Source organism: Pan troglodytes, chromosome 9, assembly GCF_028858775.2.
Source record: "Pan troglodytes isolate AG18354 chromosome 9, NHGRI_mPanTro3-v2.0_pri, whole genome shotgun sequence".
Taxonomy (NCBI): domain Eukaryota; kingdom Metazoa; phylum Chordata; class Mammalia; order Primates; family Hominidae; genus Pan; species Pan troglodytes.
Window position 1 is genome coordinate 74,879,985 of NC_072407.2, and position 20,022 is coordinate 74,900,006.

The 20,022-nt window shown below is 40.5% G+C and overlaps 1 protein-coding gene across 29 annotated transcripts in view; it reads right to left on the minus strand.

Annotated features, from left to right (window-relative positions):
• The window catches only part of FCHSD2 (FCH and double SH3 domains 2), a 302,934-nt gene that overhangs the window by 6,593 nt on the left and 276,319 nt on the right, over positions 1-20,022 (minus strand). For all 29 annotated transcript variants that reach the window (XM_016921547.3, XM_016921553.3, XM_063783178.1 and 26 more), the window contains 2 exons: positions 6,436-6,570; positions 103-186 (listed from right to left, as the gene is read on the minus strand). In XM_016921547.3, the coding sequence (XP_016777036.1) occupies positions 103-186; positions 6,436-6,570 (219 nt within the window). The remainder of the gene's footprint in view (positions 1-102; positions 187-6,435; positions 6,571-20,022) is intronic.

The window sequence follows — 20,022 nt, forward strand, 5'->3', positions numbered from 1 at the left end:
ACAAAACAAGTTTACACACACAATTTAGACAGGGCACAACAAAGACCAAAACAAACTCCTAAAAATGTCACAAGAAAGGGCGATATGAGCAAAGGAATATACCTTTACCCAGTCTTCCATATCTCCATCTTCAATCACTTCTAACACCTCATGTTCCTCAATGGTCAACTCATCTGGTTGAGAAGCCTGCAATGTAGGATGGTCATGGACAAAATTAAAAAGGTTAGATAAGGAGCAGATGTGAGCTGATCATGACAAAAACTGGGGATCAAAATATTGAAATGATTTTGAGAAACATGTTGAACATAAAAATTTAAATGCTGTAAAACTTCCATAATGAGGTGAAGTTTTACTTTAAAAAACTAAACAGAATAAAACCATAACAAAAACTCAAGAAACTGAATCCTCAAGAGGCAATGATGTTCAATGAACAGAACATGCAAGCCTGGGCAACATAGCGAGATCCCCATCTCTACCAATAAATAAATAAATAAATAAATAAGTAAATAAATAAATAAAATTAGTCAGGCATGGTGGAACATGCCTGTAGTCCCAACTACTTGGGAGGCTGAGGTGGGAGGATCGCTTGAGCCTGGGAGGTTGAGACTGCAGTGAGCCATGAGTGAGCCACTGCACTCCAGCCTGGGCAACAGAGCGAGACCCTGTCTCTAAAAAAACAAACAAACAAAAAAAGAGAGCACTTCCTGGAAGCAGAGGACCTGGGTTCCAACTCCAGCTTCTGTATCAAGTTATTCAACTTGATGCCTCCATTTCTTTGAAATGACAATCCTGCCATTTTCTGGAGGATGTGAGTCAATGTGGGATGAATAAGCACAGAACTGTGATGATTTGGGAAGCAAAGGCAAAGGAGAAGGCACTGAATTGGAACTGCTACCAGAGGGCTCCCATGGACAAGCATGCAGTGAAAATGCAAAGAACTATGTACGTGAATTTGATGATAGTGGGTGCAGTGCCTAGGATTGATCTGGAATCACTGTAAAGCAGTGGCCAAAAGAAGAAAATTGTAGGAAAGGAAATGATTGAGATCAGTCATGGTTTGGATTTCTTATGCTCCAACTTAACTGTGTGGAGACTGAGCTGATCCATTTGCGTGCTACTGTACAAGCTGCTAACCATAATGGTTTTATCATCCCTGACAGCAGCAGTCCACCAGCAGCAGCCACCCACATGTTGCCCTTGAGACTGCCAAATCTGTAAACGCTCTGAGGCTCCACAGAGGGGCTGGAAAGTCCGTGTGGCTTTGCTTCCTAACAGTCTTGCCTGTCATGTGTAATAGACAGGGGCCTGCTGGCTTCTGGCTCTCTAGAAAACAGTCTTAAAAGCTTTCCCCAAGTCCCAAGATGGGTTAAAACCATCACCTAAAACCATAAAGTTTTTAAAATCTCACAATCTCAAAATGTAAAATTAACTCCAAGTTACACAAACAAAAATAAGGCAAAAAAGGGGTCATTTTCAAGATCAATTTCCCATTTTATGACCATTAAAACATTTCATCAAAATCCAGATTCTGGATGTTGCCATAGCTCCCTGAGACAGAAAAATAATATTGAGGAAAAAACCCCACTCATTTACCCTTGATAGCTTTTCCAATGGAATTCCTTCACTACTCTGAAACCACACTATGCCTTGAATATGCCAGCAAAAGGCATTTTTGTAATAAAAATGTTTTTCATGGCAAGACCTAAAAAGTATCAACACGACCAGACGTTAATGTATGTGACAGCAAACCAGGGAGGTAGTACACTTTTAAATAAACTGCTGCCCTTATAAAAAGCTATGGAGAGGCTGAGTGAGGTGGCTCACGTCTGTAATCCCAGCACTTTGGGAGGCCAAGGTGGGTGGATCACTTGAGGCCAGCAGTTTGAGACCGGCCTGGGCAACATGGCGAAACCCTGTCTCTATGAAAAATACAAAAAATTGGTGGGTGTGGTGGCACGTGCCTGTAATCCCAGCTAGCGCCTGTAATCCCAGCTACTTGGGAGGCTGAGGTGGGAGGATCACTTGAATCAGGGAGGCAGAGGTTGCAGGGAGGCAGAGGTTGCAGTGAGCCGAGATCACACCACTGCACTCCAGCCTGGGTGACAGAGCAAGACCCTGTCTCAAAAAAAAAAAAAAAAAAACAAACAACAAACAAACAAAAACCATGGAGGTCCATGCAAGTTTTTCAACACTGCAGCACTAGTTGTCCAATGTAAGCAGACACTAGCTTGATCATCCCATCCTAAAGCAGTGATGACCAATTCTTCCACCTAACAAGGTCAAGTTCTTTGCATGGCTATCAAGACCCTGCAGAGTTTGGTCCCTGTGGGCCTCTTGACGCTTTGGCCCCTGCACACTATTTCTATTCTCTGAGCATACCATGTTCTTCCTTGCCTCTGTGCTTTTATAGGTATTCTTCTGTCCATCAGGCTCTGTTCCCTCTTTCCTATATGATGAGCAGACTTAGATTACTGTGGGTTTAAGTCCAGCTTCAGTATGTTTTTATGGGCAAGTGACTGTAAGATACCTTTGAACCTCAGTTTTCTTTTTTCCTACTAGAATATAAGCTCAATGAGGGCAAAGATTTTTGTCTGTTTTGATCAATGCTATATCCCAGAGCCTAGAAAAGCCCACAGCACTGATACATGGAAGGTGCTCAAGCACTATTTGTTGAATGAATGGGGTGTTTGATTATCTTCCTCATAGGGTTATTGAAGGGATTACAAATAGATAGATAGATAGATAGATAGATAGATAGATAGATAGATAGTAGTTACAATTACTTTTGACTTGAGACTGAGCGCATATGTTTTCCCAGACTACTCATGATGAGTAGGCTGCTCCTCCTTTTGCTCTTTTTTTTTTTTTTTGAGACGGAGTCTCACAGTGTTGCCCAGGCTGGAGTGCAGTGGTGCCATCTCGGCTCACTGCAACCTCTGCCTCCCAGGTTCAAGCAATTCTCCTGCCTCAGCCTCCCAAGTAGCTGGGATTACAGGTGCACACCACCATGCCTGGCTAATTTTTTGTATTTTTAGTAGAGACGGGGTTTCACCATGTTGGTCAGGCTGGTCTCGAACTCCTGACCTCGCGATTCGCCTGCCTTGGCACCCCAACGTGCTGGGATTACAGGCGTGAGCTACCGTGCCCAGCCCCCCTTTTGTTCTTAAAAGGCTCTCTGAGCGTCCCCATAACACTGACTACCATGATGCTCTAATGAGTTTGTCCTTGTGAGCTTCCTACTAGAAATAATTAGGGACTACATTTCTTCTCACTTACCCCAACTAAAGACAGTGAGCAGTAAATGGTTATTAAATACACACATACTCTCATACTGTCTCCTTAAGTCCTAGTATCCAGTGACAACCAGAGCTCCGTTTCCACCAGTATCTCTCCAAATTTCCTGTATTTCTTTTAAAACAATATGTTTTTCCTGATTATATCATACATGTTCATCGTAGAAAAGCTGGAAAATATGCATAATTGAGCTCTTACGGTACATACAATTTGGTATCCTACCTTTTAATTTAATATTAGGACATAAGGGTTTCTTCTTATATAGAAAAACTCTTGATGAAAATTTCAATAAGTTTCATAATATTATATGTTATGGCTATAGTATATGAATGTCTAGTTTAATTATTCTCATTGAACTGCCAAATTTAAATTTTTTTTAAATTTATTTTTTAGAGGCAGGGTCTCACTCTGTCACTCAGGCTGGAGTGCGGTGGTGTAATCATGGCTCACTGCAGCCTTGATCTCCTGGGCTCCAGTGATCCTCCTGCCTGAGCCTCCTGAATAGCTAGGACGATAGGCATGTGCCACCATGCTCAGCTAATTTTAAAATTTTTCTGTAGAGACCAGGTTTTTCTTTGTTGCCCAGGCTGGTCTCAAACTCCCGGCTTCAAGTGATCTTCTCGCTTTGGCCCCACAAAGTGTTGGGATTACAGGCATGAGCCATTGCATCCAGTCATGAGCTCTATTATCCTCACTGATGTCTCTATCAGAATGAGGGCAAGGGAAGGATTCATTTGTTCATGCCTTCCTTCTATCATTCAGGTATTCATTCCACAATTATTTACTAATGACCTACTACGTGCTGGGCATTGTCCTAGGGGCTGAAGACACACAGACAAGGTAAACATACAGAGACAAAACTTCTCCCTTCATGGACCTTTAGCGGGGAGTCAAAGAAATATGAAAACTAAGATTAAGTTTGGCTGGGCAGAAGTGCCATGCATTATAAAGCAGTACTATATGAAAGGACATTTTTGTGTCCAAAACTTTTCTATATTATGATTTACTTCCTTAGGATGGATGCTAATAGGGTCAAAAGTTATGAACATTCTTAAGGCTTTTGACTCTAACCTTTTTTTTTTTTTTTTTTGAGAGAGAGTCTCGCTCTGTCACCCAGGCTGGAGCGCAATGGTGCGATCTTCACTCACTGCAACCTCCTCCTCCTGAGTTCAAGTGATTCTCCTGCCTCAGCCTCCCTAGTAGCTGAGATTACAGGCGCCCGCCACCACGCCCAGCTAATTTTTGTATTTTTAGTAGAGATGGGGTTTCACCATGTTGGTTGGGCCAGTCTCGAACTCCTAACCTCAGTGATCCACCTGCCTCATTTTCCCAAAATGTTGGGATTACAGGCGTGAGCCACCATTCCCGGCCAACTCTAACCATTAAATATAGCTTTCTTTGTTCTCACCAGATTATTCGAGGCCTCCTTTTTGGTCTGGACTATAAGAATTATGATTAGGCTTAAAGTCAGTCCCTCTGTATCCTAATCTGTCCTCTAGAATATCTATACCATGACCAGGTTAGCTTCTTAAAAGTCCAATCTGATTTCAGGCCATCTAAGGATCTTCCTAGCCAGGATAAAAACCAAACCTCTAAGTCTGGTACCCAAGGCCCTTTACTATCTGACAACAAACACCTTTATGCACAGCCCCTCTGTTCTCCCACTCCTACACCACTGAATTTAACATTTCCTGAACACCCCACACTCTCATCATACTCTGTCTCTATACCTGCTGTTCTCTTTGCTTAGAAGGCTCTTTCCTCTCCCTACCTTCTCATTGCATCTAGAACGGTCTTAAATCATGACCTACTTTAAATGCCACCTCATCTGTAAAATTTCTCCCAATGATCCAGGTAGAATTAGTGGCTCTATCTTTACTATAAATCTTTTCACACTTGTTCTATTTTCCAGTTTAATATTTATCCCTTCATAGATTGTCCATTCCTAGAGGGGAGAGATGTCATATTCATTCTGGCATCCCCCCAGTGTATCACATATTGGGCACTCTATATATGTTTATTCAATGATTAACTGACTAAATAGATGTTCATAGTCTATTTAACGCAGGGATGTGCCTGGGATATGCCAACAGAGGGAATGTTGAATGAATGTGAACTGTTTAAAATCACTCGGACACTTAGGAATCTCTCTATTTAAGGAACTTAAATTTTAGTTCTGGGACATTCAAGTAAATATAATGGGAGGTGGTATCAGGAAACAATTCCAACGCTAGTTTTATAATACCCTGTAATACCTTTCCAAGTATCTGAGAAGATGATTTTAAATTTTCAAAGGATTATCAAAACGATTTACATTGGAAAAAAATGCTAACACTTTCAATGAACAGGAAGTATTATGAATTTAAATATAAAATGAAAGGATGTTAAACTCAAAACAAGTCTGGGAATCACTGATATTGAGGTTACCAAACACTGCCACCTTTTGGCTACACAGGGATGTGGCGGGGGAGTGAATCTGGTGCATGACAGGTGGATTCTCTCTCCAGGACCTTCCCTTCTGATAGCCTTCCGCATTGCCCCTTCTCACACATGCCTCCACCAGAACAGGGGCAAGAGAAGATTCATGTATTCACGCCTCCCTTCCAACATTCATGTAGTCATCCCACAATTATCTACTGATGACCCACTACGGCTGGACATCGTCCTCGGGGCTGAAGACACACAGACAAGGTACACATACACAGACAAAATTTCTGCCTTCATGGACCTTTAGTGGAGCATCAAAGAAATATGAAAATAAATAAGATTAAGTTTGGCTGAGCAGAAGTGCTATATAATAAATAAAAGAGGCAACGGGATAACAAGTAGTGACTGAGGAGTTGGTTATTTATTTAGGGGGTTATGGGTGACCTTAAGAAGGAACTATTTGAGCTGAGCTTCAATGAGGAGCAGGGGACAACTAACTGAGATTTGGGGAAAAAAAGAGTTCTAGGCAGACGGAGTAGCAAGTGAAAGACGTCAAGTCAGAGCCTAAACTCATCACCATTCTGTTATGTTGCCCCAATATTAACCTAATAACAATTTTATGCTAAGTACAGCTTGAGAGACTGGATGGATACAGTCATGTGTATCTTCAGAGTTAATCAGAATTTAATAACATTATGTTGGAGAAATACAAACCTTGTAGGAATAAACAACTTTGCAGGTGAGTGGATAATTTCTTAAGGTGCCAGAAGGGCTGGAACTGCTGTCATCGAAAACATCCATGTTATCTTCAAACTCTTCGCCTTCTTCTCTTTCGGTATCTGCATTAAGCTAAGAAAAATTAGAAACCATTGGCTAGTTTCCTTACTTCAAGAAAATGGTTGAAAGCCAGAAAAACACTTAAAACCTGATTGTTTCAAAATGTTAATTTGCCTTTTAACTCTGCATAGAAATGACTATCTTTCGCACTTATATTTTTCATGTTATGAAAGAATAGAGTTTTTTTTTTTGAGATGGAATTTCGCTCTTGTCACCCCGGCTGGACTGCAATGGCGTGATCTTGGTTCATTGCAACCTCGGCCTCCCAGGTTCAAGAATTCTCGTGCCTCAGTCTCCCGAATAGCTGGGATTACAGGCACCCACCACCACACCTGGCTAATTGTTTTCTATTTTTAGTAGAGATGGGGTTTCACCATGTTGGCCAGGCTGGTCTTGAACTCCTGGCCTCAAGTGATCCACTCACTTCGGCTTCCCAAAGTGCTGGTATTACAGGTGTGAGCCACTGCACCAGGCCTAGGACAGAGATTTTTTTTTATTTTATTTTTGAGACGGAGTCTTGCTCTGTTGCCAGGCTTGAGTGTAGCGGCGTGATCTCGGCTCACTGCAAGCTCTGCCTCCTCAGCCTCCCGAGTAGCTGGGACTATAGGTGCCCACCACCACGCCCGGCTAATTTTTTGTATTTTTAGTAGAGATGGGGTTTCACTGTGTTAGCCACGATGGTCTTGATCTCCTGACCGTGTGATCCACCCACCTCAGCCTCCCAAAGTGCTGGGATTACAGGTGTGAGCCACCACGCCTGGCCAGGACAGAGATTTTTTTTAAATCAAGAAGGAAGTTTCTGTCAAATATGTAAGAAATATTTATCAGTATCCTTTCACTTTTCACTGTTAAGTACTGACTGACAAGGGCCTCTAAATTTTAACTGATCCTGTTAGTGAACATTAAAAAGGTTTCAGGCCAGGTGTGTGGTGGCTCACGCCTGTAATCCAAGCACTTTGGGAGGCCAAGGTAGGTGGATCACTTGGGTCAGGAGTTTGAGACCAGCCTGGCCAACATGGTGAAACCTAACCCCATCTCTATTAAAAATAGAAAAAAAATATAGCCAGGCATGGTGGTGCATGCCTGAAGTCCCAGCTACTGCAAAGGCTGAGGCAAGAGAATTTCTTGAACCCAGGAGGTGGAGACTAAGTGAGCCAAAAAAGACTGCACCACTGCACTACAGCTGGGGCGACACAGCGTGACTCTGTCTCAAAAAAAAAAAAAAAAAAAAGGTTGCTAAGTGCTACCAAGGATGTGGAGAACAGGATTTCATCTATGGCTGGTAGAAATGTGAATTCATACATTCTTTTGAAAAAACAACCTGTCCACTGAAATTAAAAACTAAACATACCATTGATCTAGCAATTCCGCTTTTATGAATACATCATGGGGAAATAAAAGCACCAAGGTGTAAGACTATGTATTTTAAGATGTTTACTGCAACACTGCCTGTAGTGACAAACGCCTGGACACAATCTATATGTCCATCAACAGGGGAATGTTTGAATGCACTCTGATGTATCCATATTATAGATTAATAACACTCATTAAAAATAAAGGTTGCCGGCCGGATGAGGTGGCTCATTCCTGTAATCCCAGCACTTTGGGAGGCCAAGGCGGGCGGATCACAAGGACAGGAGATCGAGATCATCCTGGCTAACACGGTGAAACCCCATCTCTATTAACAAAAAACAAAAAATTAGCCGGGCATGGTGGCATGCGCCTGTAGTCCCAGCTACTTGGGAGGCTGAGGCAGGAGAATTGCTTGAACCTGGGAGGCAGAGGTTGCAGTGAGCCGAGATTGTGCCACTGCACTCCGGCCTGGTGACAGAGCGAGACTCTGTCTCAAAACAAAACAAAAAATAGAAAACAAAACAAGAAAAAAAATAAAGTTCGCGAAGTATGTGAAAAAACACTCAATATCACTAAAGAAATGCAAATCAAAACCACAATGAGATACCATCTCACATCAGTCAGAGTGGCTTTTTTTTTTTTTTGAGATAGGGTCTTGCTCTGTTATCCAGGCTGGAATGCAGTGACACAATCACGGTTCATTGCAGTGTCAACCTCCTGGGCTCAAGCAATCTTCCTGCCTCAGCCTCCCGAATAGATGGGACTATAGGTGTGCACCACCACACCTGGCTAATTTTTGTTTTTGTTTTTGTTTTTTTTGGTAGATAAGGGGTTTCACCACGTTGCTTAGGCTGGTCTTGAACTCCTGGGTTCAAGTGATCCTCCCGCCTTGGCCTCCCAAATTGCTAAGATTATAGGAGTGAGCCATCATGCCTGGCTGAGAATGGCTATTATTTAAAAAGTCAAAAAATAACAGATGCTGGTGACGTTATGGAAAAAAGGGACGCTTATACACTGCTGGTGGGAGTGTAAATTAGTTCAGCCACTGTGGAAAGCAGTGTGGCAATTCCTCAAAGAGCTAAAAACAGAACTACCATTCAACCCAGCAATCCCATTACTGGACATATACCCAAAGGTACATAAATCATTCTACTATAAAGACACATGGGCAGGAGTGGTGGTTCATGCCTGTAATCCCAGCACTTTGGAAGGCTAAAGCGGGTGGTGCCAAAATGGCGAAACCCTGTCTCTACTAAAAATACAAAAATTAGCCAGGCGTGGTGGTGTGTGCCTGTAATCCCAGCTATTCAGGAGGCTGAGGCACGAGAATTGCTTGAACCTGGGAGGTGAAGGTTGCAGTGAGTCAAGATTGTGCCAGTGCATTGCAGCCTGGGCAACAGAGCAAGATTGTCTTAAAAAAAAAAAAAAGACACATGCACACATGCACGTGTATATTCATTGCAGCACTATTTATACTAGCAAAGACATGGAATCAACCTAAATACTAATCAATGACAAGTTGAATAAAGAAAATGTGGTACATATATACCATGAAATACTAGGCAGCCACAAAAAAGAATGATGTCTTCTGTAGGAACATGGATGGAACTGGAGCCCATTATCCTTAACAAACTAATACAGGAAGAGAAAACCAAATACTGCATGTTCTCACTAATAAGTGGGAGCTAAATGATGAGCACTCATGGACACAAAGAGGGGAACAACAGACACTGGGGCCTACTTGAAGGCAGAAGGTGGGAGGAGGGAGAGGATTAGAAAAAATAACTATTGGGTACTAGGCTTAGTACCTGGGTAGTGAAACAATTTGTAAAACAAACCCCCATGACACGAGTTTACCTATATAACAAACCTGCACATGTACTCTTGCACTTAAAAGTTTTTTTAAAAATTGAGTTCGAGACTAGAAAGCCCAGAAATAAACCTTCACATACATGATTAAATGATTTTCAACAAGGATGCCAAGACCACTCAGTGGAGGAAAGGACAGTTTTTCAACAAATGTTGCTGGAAAAATTGGATACCCATATGCAAAAGAATGACGTTGAAATCTCACCTTATACGATACACAGAAAAAATTAAATGGATCAAAGACCTAAGCCTATGAAACTTTAAAAGAAAACACAGGGGAAACACTTTATGACACTGGATTTGGCAATGATTTTTTTGGAGACAGAGTCTCCCTCTGTTGCCCAGGCTGGAGTGTAGTGGCGTGATCTTGACTCACTGCAACCTCCGCCTGCCAGGTTCAAGCAATTCTCCTGCCTCAGCCTCCCAAGTAGCTGGGACTACAGGTGCATGCCACCACACCCGGCTAATCTTTTGTATTTTAGTAGAGATGGGGTTTTACCGTGTTGCCCAGGCTGGTCTCGAACTCCTGAGCTCAGGCAATCCCCCCACCTCAATGAGTTTTTTAAATATGATACCAAGAGCATAGGCAACAAAAGAAAAAAACAGATAAATTGAACTTATCAAAATAAAAAATATGTATGCATCAAAGAACAACAGAGTGAAAAGGCAACCCACAGAATGGGATAAGGTATTTGCAAGTTATGTATCTTAAAAGGGACTAATATCCAGAATATATAAAGAATCCCTAAAACTGACCATCAACAACAAATAATCCAATTAAAAATGGGCAAAAGATTTGAAGAGATATCTTTCCAAATAATTTATGTAAATAGCCAATAACCACATGAAAATATGCTCAACATCACTAAAGATTAGGGAAATGCAAATCAAAACCACAATGAGATACCATTTCACACCCATTAGGATGCTGTTATATATATATTTAAAACCCCAGAAAATAACAAGTGTTGACAAGGATGTGGAAAAATTGGAACTTTTATACACTGCTGGTAGGAATGTAAAATGGTACAGCTGCTATGGAAAAACAGTAACATGTTTCTTCAATAAATTAAACACAGAATTACCACATAATTCAGCAATGCCATTTTGGGTATATACCCAAAAGAACTGAAAGCACAGACTTGAACAGATATTTGTAAACAAATGTTCACAGCCACATTATTCACAAAAGGTAGAAGCAACTCAAATGTCCATTGAGAGATGAATGGATAAGTAAAATGTATGTATATACCACAAACCAAATAAAAATGTGGTATACATACATACAATGGAATATTATTCTCTGTCTGTCTACCTATCTATCTATCTGGTTAGAGACAGGGTCTCGCTCTGCTGCCCAAGCTGGAGTGCAATGGTGCAATCACAGCTCATTGCAGCTTTGAACTCCTGGATGCAAGGGATCCTCCTACTTCAGCCCCCCGAGTAGCTGGGACTACAGGAACATGCCACCATGCCCAGTTTATTCAGTCTTAAAAAGGAGGGAAATTTTGACACATGCTACATACGACATGGGTGATCTTTGAGGCCATTATGCTAAGTGGAATAACCCAGTCACAAAAAGATAAAATACTCTGATTCTACTTATATGAGGTATGCAGAGTAGTCAAATTCATAGAGACAGAAAGCAGAATGGTGATTGTCAGAGGCTGCATGATGGGGAGTTATTGCTTAATGGCCAGAAAGTTTTACTTTTGCTAGATGAAAAGAATCCTAGAAATGGGCCAGGCACGGTGGCTCATGCCTGTAATCCCAGCACTTTGGGAGGCCGAGGCAGGCAGATCACGTAAGGTCAGGAGTTCGAGACCAGCCTGGCCAACATGGTGAAACCCTATCTCTACTAAAAATACAAAAATTAGGCCAGGCGCGGTGGCTCACACCTGTAATCCCTGCACTTTGGGAGGCCGAGGCAGGCAGTTCACCTGAGGTCGGGAGTTCGAGACCAGTCTGACCAACATGGAGAAACCCTGTCTCTACTAAAAATACAAAATTAGCCGGGTGTGGTGGCGCATGCCTATAACCCCAGCTACTCAGGAGGCTGAGTCAGGAGAATCGCTTGAACCTGGGAGGCGGAGGTTGCTGTGAGCTGAGATCGTGCCAGCTTGCCTGTGCAACAAGAGCAAAACTCCGTCTCAAAAACAAACAAACAAACAAACAAAAAAGACCAAAAAGTTGCTGGGTGTGGTGGCAGGTGCCTGTAATCCCAGCTGCTCAGGAGGCTGAGGCAGGAGAATCACTTGAACCCGGGAGGCGGAGGTTGCAGTGAGCCAAGATCATGCCACTGTACTCCAGCCTGGGTGACAGAGTGAGACTCCATCTCAAAAAAAAAAAGAGTTCTGGAGATGGATGGATGGTGGGGATGGTTCCACAATGATGTGAATGTACTTAATGCCACTAAACTTACACTTAAAGTGGTAAATTTGTATATTTTACCATACACACGAACAAACGTGAAAAGCACACTCTCTTCTGAAATGTAACACAAGGAGAATAATTTTTTAACCCAGTTTCAAGGTATATTACCCATCATAGCTAAAAGGCATTTATTAATTGAAATGGCATTGAGTGTAAAAAATGAGTTAGATCCACAGGCACTTACCTAGAGCACTGTCCGTGATATAGTGAATATAAATAATATTTATATGAGCATACGTATCTGACAGGGGAAGGCAGAATGAGAAGAATAAAGACTGGAGAATAGAGGAAATGACTGACTTGCTTTTTATATACATCTATACTCTTTGAACTATTAGAATATGCATGTTTTACTTTTTAAATTAAAAACCTAATAAAGAAGAGACAAACAGCCTCAAATATTTGTTTCTTGCTCGCTACACACAAGCACTTATTTGGCTGCTTTTTCCCATATTCAAACATACAAAAGCACCAATGTTTACACATTTAAGGTTACAAAGAATGGACGGGCAGGATTGGCCTTCATAGGAGAGCCATTACATTAATTAATTAAAGTATCAAATATCTACTGTATGTAGAAAACTATGCTAGCCTCTTTGATGGATAGAAAACGAAGGACACAGTGTCTCCTTCCAGTGGTTCACAATCTAGAGTGAAGGATACTAAAAGGAGAGGCCAAGTGCATGGCCCTGGGAATGCGGAAGAGGCCACTGGAGAGAAGTCAGGATATGATGAGTCCAAAAGTACAGGCTGCCTAGCTGTCAAGTTCTACTTTTTCATGAATTAAATGGCTTTCTCTTGAGTAATTATCACTGAAGTTTTAAAACTGACTCTCCTCTTAACCACTGTTTGCCTAATAAAATTCTATAGCACTGTATACATGTATCAAAATGTCCTTCTGTATCCCATAAATATGTATAAATATTATGTGTCAAATAAAAATAAAAGGGAAAAGATTACACAGAATTGTGGAGAGTTCCAGAATAATAAATTATATATTTTTCCTGACATATTTATTGCCACCATTTCAAAGCTGCTGAAATATTCTCATTGATAACTTTACTGAAAATTCTCCACAGCTGAGTGAGGAAATCCTGTGCTATCTCTTACAAATTTTATCTATCATCAGTCAGTTCGGTGGCAAAACAGTCTCACATCAAACTGAGTCTTTTGCCACTCACTAGTTAGGAGCATAATATTCAGAATCACAGACTTATGATTCTATTGTTTTCCAACAGGGCATTGTGCCACATAAAAGAATCATGCTAGAAATTGCCATAAAATTAACTTGAAACGTATTATATATACTTAGAAGACATTGCCTTCATATTCTAGGAAAGATTACAGGCATTTAAAAAAAACAGTGGGTATTACAAAAATCAAAACAAAACACAACACCCATACATTTATAAAAATGTGGGTAGAACAAGTTTCCAAAAATATACATGTACTGTGCTTTGACACTGGGAATCTATCCAAAACATTTTATCTTGGCAACCTGGTTGATACTAAACATTCCTTTTTTCCTCCTTTATTTGGAGTTGATTTTTGGATTCCCATGGAAGGCAGTAAGAAGGCTGCTGTGCCAGCAATAGGGGTCACTGTCATATGCTTCTGCATTGCTCTAGCTGCTTTCCAAAGCATGTCATCTCAGAATAATTTCTTCCTTTTTCCTCTTCCACTCTCTTAACTGAACTGTTACACTGTTTTCTTGACCCAGCATTTCTAAAATCACATGCTTCCTCTGTCTCTTAAGGACTGCTCTCTCATCCCCTTTTCTTCTTGTCACTTGACAGAACTTCAATCAAAACTATTCTTTCTAGCCATACTAACGTTTATCCTTTCTTAGATGTTGTAAAATGCTTACTCTTTTTTTTTTTTTTTTTTTGAGATGGAGTTTCACTCTTGTCGCCCAGGCTGGAGTGCAATGGTGTGATCTCGGCTCATTGCAACCTCTGCCTCTTGGGTTCAAGCGATTCTCCTGCCTCAGCCTCCAGAGTAGCTGGGACTACAGGTGTGTGCCACCATGCCCAGCTAATTTTTGTATTTTTTTTTTTTTTTTAGTAGAGACGGGGGTTTCACTATGTTGGCCAGGCTGGTCTTGAACTCCTGACCTCAGATGATCCACCTGCCTCGGCCTTCCAAAGTGCTTGGATTACAGGCATGAGCCACCGCGCCCGGCCAAAATGCTTACTCTTATTGCAGAGGCAGGAAAGATGATCTTTTTGAGTTGGTTTTGGGAGCCATCTTCTTGTACTCATTAAAAACACCTCTGAGGGGCTCAGCTTCATGGCACAATCATGAGGTAGAAAGCAGGGTCTTGGGGTCTGGCCAACTTGGGTTTGAATGTTGACTATGTCACTTACTTGTTGTGTGACCTTGGGCAAATTAACTCCTCAATTTCAATGACCTCGTCTCTCTAATGAAGACAGTTACTTCTTCACAGGGTTAGCATAAAGATTAAATGAAGTAAAATATTTAAAACCCCTAACACATGTTTGGTGCATACTTAATAAAGCATTAGCTTTTGTTTTTACGAGGAAGGGAGAATCCAGATAAAGAATCTGGTAATACCTAATACAGAGGAAGACAGCTCCTCAATATTTACTAATAGAACCTCTCAACTCCACTGGACAGAGAAGTAATCACAGTGGACATCACTCCAAATACAACATGAGTAAGTTATCAAAGATGATGTTAACCAAAGGAATATAAATCATTCTATTATAAAGACACATGCACATGCATGTTCATTGCAGCACTATTCACAATAGCAAAGAAATGAAATCAACCTAAATGCCCATCAATGGTAGACTGGATAAAGAAAATGTGGTACATATACACCATGGAATACTATGCAGCCATAAAGAAGAATGAGATCATGTCCTTTGGAGGGACATGGATGGAGCTGGAGGCCATTATCCTTAGCAAACTAACACAGGAACAGAAGACCAAATACCACAAATTCTCATTTGTAAGTGGAAGCTAAATGATTAGAACATGGACACATACAGGGGATCAACAGACACTGGGGCCTTTCGGAGGGTAGAGGGTGGAAGGAGGGAGAGGATCAGGAAAAATAACTAATGGGTATAAGGCTTAACACCTGGGTGATGAAATAATCTGTACAACCCCCCCATGACACAAGTTTACCTATGTAACAAACCTGCAATTATATCCCTGAACTTCAAATAAAAGTTAAGAAAAAGATGATGCTAAAAATATCAGGAAAATGGATTTGTGCTTCCAGGCAAGATGGAGTATCAGGGATCAGATTTAACCTCCTGTCAGAAACAACTGAAAAACTGTTCAAAATATATGAAAGAACAGTTTTCAAGACACTGGGCATCACTCATGAAGGACAGTGATCCCTGGGGGATGGGAAACAAACTCCTACAACATACTGTATGAAGAAAGTTTCTAGGTTATGACATAGGGAGAAGAAACCCAGGCACATGATGGTGACCTCCCTGAACAGAGGAGATGAAACTGGGAATTTAGTAAAGCCAAAGTGGAGAGAGCTCAGGATGCGGAGTATAGCAGTCTCCCCTTATGTGTGGTTTGGCTTTCCATGGTGCCAGTTACCCAGTCAACCATGATCTGAAAATATTAAGTGGAAAGTTCCAGAAATAAACAATTCATAAGTTTTAAACTGTGTGCCATTCTGAGTAGCCTGATGAAATTTTAGTGTTTCAGTCTGTCTCCCCAGATGTGAATCACCCCTTTGTCGAGTATATGCAAGCTATGTAAGCTACTTGTCCATTAGTCACTTAGTGGCCATCTCGGTTATCCCGATTGACTGTCACCATATCACGGTGCTTGTGTTCAAGTAGCCCTTATTTTACTTAATACTGGCCCCAAAGCACTAGAGTAGTGCTGCTGGCCTATTGTTATAGTATTCTATTTTATTACTAGTTAGTGTTGTTAATCTCTTACTGTGCCTCATATATAAATTAGCTTTATGATAGATATGTATGTATAGGGAAAAACACAGTATACATAGGGTTCGGTACTATCTGCGACTTCAGGCATGCACTGGAGGTCTTGAAATATATCCCCCACAGATAAGGGGGGACTGTAATGAAGAAGAGAGAGATGCGCAGAACTTAGGAAATCTGCAGAGGGTCCTCCTCAAGACTTTGGCTGAGTATTGGTCAGTACATATATGTGAAGAAATTACCCAAAGCTAGGGCTAGAAGCACTAAAAAGGATTAGGAAAAATAATCCTCAGAACTCACACAGGTCTGAGAATAACTCCTGCTCCCTCCTAAAAGAGTAAAAACCTCATAAGGCACAGGGCACCCAGTAGAGTATTAACATTAGTAAGGATACAGAACAGCTGTCCCCAATCTTTTAGGCACCAGGAACCAGTTTCATGGAAGACAATTTTTCCATGGACTGGACCCTTGGGGTACCATGAGGGAAGGTTTCAGGATGAAACTGTTCCATCTCAGATCATCAGGTATTAGATTCTCATAAGGAGGGTCCAACCTAGATCCCTTACATGTGAAGTTCACAATAGGGTTTATGCTTCTCTGAGAATCTAATGCTGCCTGCTGGTCTGACAGGACGCAGAGCTCAAGCAGTAATGCTCCCTCTCTGGCCACTCACCTCCTGCTGTGTGGCTCAGTTCCTAACAGGCCATGGACCGGTAAAAGGTTCGTTCCAGTCTAGAAGACTAGAACAATACTATAACCAACCTGACTTAATTGACATTTATAGAACATAACCCCTAACAATAGCAAAATATACATTCTTTTTTTTAAGAACACATGTAACAGTTACCAAGATATACGTTTATACTGGGTTACAAAACAAAGCTCAAAAAGTTTAAAAGGGTTCAAGTATGTTATTTGACTATAATGGAAATAAACTAGAAATAAACAACAAAAAGCTATCTGGAAAAATCTCCAAATATTTGGAAATTCAGTAACACACTTTTAATTACCCATCAGTCAAAAGAAGAAATTAAAACATAAATTAGAGGCCAGGTGCAGTGGCTCACTCCTATAATCCTACCACTTTGGGAGGCTGAGGTGGGTGAATCGCTAGAGCTCAGGAGTTCTAGACCAGTATGGGCAACATAGTGAGACCCCACCTCTACTAAATATACAAAATTTAGCTGGGTGTGGTGGTGCTGGGAGGCTGAGGCATAAGAATCACCTGGGAGGAGGAGGTTGCCATCAGCTGAGATTGCATCACTGCACTCCAGCCTGAGTGACAGAGCAAGACTCTGTTTGAAAAAAAAAAATGTAAATTAGAAAATATTTTGAACTGGATAAAAATGATGACACAACATACCAGAATTTGTGCAATGGACCTAAAGCAATACTTACAGGGAAATGTTTAGCACTTAATGCCAATATTCAAAAAGAAGAAAACTCTCAAATCAATGACCTCAGTTTCTACCTTACAAATTAGAAAGGAGAAAATTAAATCCAAATTGAACAGAAGAAAAGAAATAATAAAATCCTGAGTAGAAATCAAGAAAATAGAAAAGAGAAAAACAAGAGGGAAAAATCAATAAAATCAAAAGCTGATTCTTCATAGAGATCCATATAATTAATAAACCTCTAGCAGAATGATCAGAAGAGAGGAGACATGACCAATATCAGGAATGAGGTGATATCTCTACTAATTTTCCAGATAATCAAAGGATAAAGGAATATTATAAACAACTTTGTGCCAATAAATCTGACAACTTAGATGGAATGGACAAATTCCTTAAAAGAGACAACTTACCAAAGTTCACTCAGAAGAATAACCTTAATAACCCTGTATCTACTAAAGAAATGGAGTCTATTATTTAAAAACTTCCAAAAAAAAAAAAAAACTCCAGGACCAGATAACAGCCCTGGTAAATTCCACTAAACATTTCAGGAAGACGAAATTCCATACAATTCTACACAAGGCTTCCAGAAACTTGAAGAGGAGAGGATACTTTTCAAATCATTTGGAGACAAGCATTATAACAAAACCAGACAAGAATACTACAAGGAAATGAATGGAGATGGAAGCATGCTTATCAGAGTCCTAGCAAACCAGTTCCAATCAATATATAGAAAGGATAGGCCGGGCGCACTGGCTCATGCCTGTAATCCCAGCACTCTGGGAGGCTGAGGCGGGTGGAGCAACTGAGGTCGGGAGTTCAAGACCAACCTGACCGACATAGAGAAACCCTATCTCTACTAAAAAAATATAAAATTAGCCAGGCATGGTGGCATATGCCTATAATCCCAGCTACTTGGGAGGCTGAAGCAGAAGAATCGCTTGAACCTGGGACGTAGAGGTTGCGGTGAGCTGAGATCACGCCATTGCACTCCAGCCTGGGCAACAAAAGCGAAACGCCGTCTCAAAAAAAAAAAAAAAAGATAATATATCATTACCCAAGTGGGGTTTACCAGGAATGTGAAGCTGGTTTAATATCTGAATAATCATCAATGCAATTACACCATATTAGCAGACTAAAAAAGAACCATTTGACAAGATCCAACATCCATTTCTATTAGCAAACAAAATAGAAACAGAAGAAACTTCTTTAACATGATAAAGGGCATCTACAAAAACCCTACTGCTAACTTCATACTTAATGGTGAAAGACTGAATGCATTCTTGCTAAAAGTTCAAGAACAAGGCAAGGATTTCTGTTGACTCTCACCACTTCTATTCAGCAATTTTATAGTAAGAAGGAAAAAGGAATCCAAATAGGAAAGGAATAAGTAAAACTGTCTTTATTTGCAGGTGACATGGTTATATAGAAAATCCTATGGATTTACAAAAAAGCTACTAGAACTAATAAGTGAGTTTAGCAAGATTGCAGGATATAAGATCAATATACAACAATCAACTGTATTTTTATGGATCAGCAATGAACAATTGGAAACTGAAATTTAAAAAATCATTTACAATAGCACCAAAATTATGAAATAGGGGTAAGTCTGACAAAGGATATGCAAGATCTATCTACTGAAAACTACAAAACATTGCTGAGAGAAATTAAAGTCCTAAATAAATGGAGAAGTATATTATGTTCATGGATTGGAAAACTGAATATTTTTAACATGGCAATGTTATCTTCCAGTTGATCTATGCAGTCATCATAATCCTAATAAAAATCCTGATAGGCTTTTTGGGGTAGAAAACCAATTTTAAATTCATATGGACATGCAAAGGACCTAGAATACCCAAAACAACTTTGATAAAGAAGAAAGTTGGAGGACTTACACTACCTGAAGTCATGGCTTATTATAAAATTACAGTAATTAAGTCAGTGCAATACCGGCATCAAGCTGGACAAACAGATCAATAGAACAGAACAAAATGTCAAGAAACAGACCCATACATATATGATTAATTTTTTTTTTTAAAGAGACTTGCTCTGTTTCCCAGGTTGGAGTGCAGTAGCACAATCATAGTTCACTGTAACCTTGAACTTCTGGGTTCAAGATATCTTCTTGCTTTAGCCTCCTGAGTAGCTAGGACCGCAGGAATGTACCACAATGCCTGGCTAGTTGAAATTTTTTTTTTTCTTTTTTTAGAGACAGGGTCTACTATGTTGCTCAGGCTGGTCTCAAACTCCTGGCCAGAAGTGATCCTCCCACTCAGCCCAATGTGTTGGGATTACAGGCATAAGCCACTGTGGCAGGCCTGAATAACTGATTTTTGACAATGATGCAAAGGCAATTCAGTGGCGAAAGGACAGTTAAAAAAAAAGTTCAAAAAAGGGACAAAGAACTCTGACTTATTCTGTTTACCATAATCAAAGATGAGCTCATGCTGAATTACAGATTTAAATGTAAAACCTAAAAC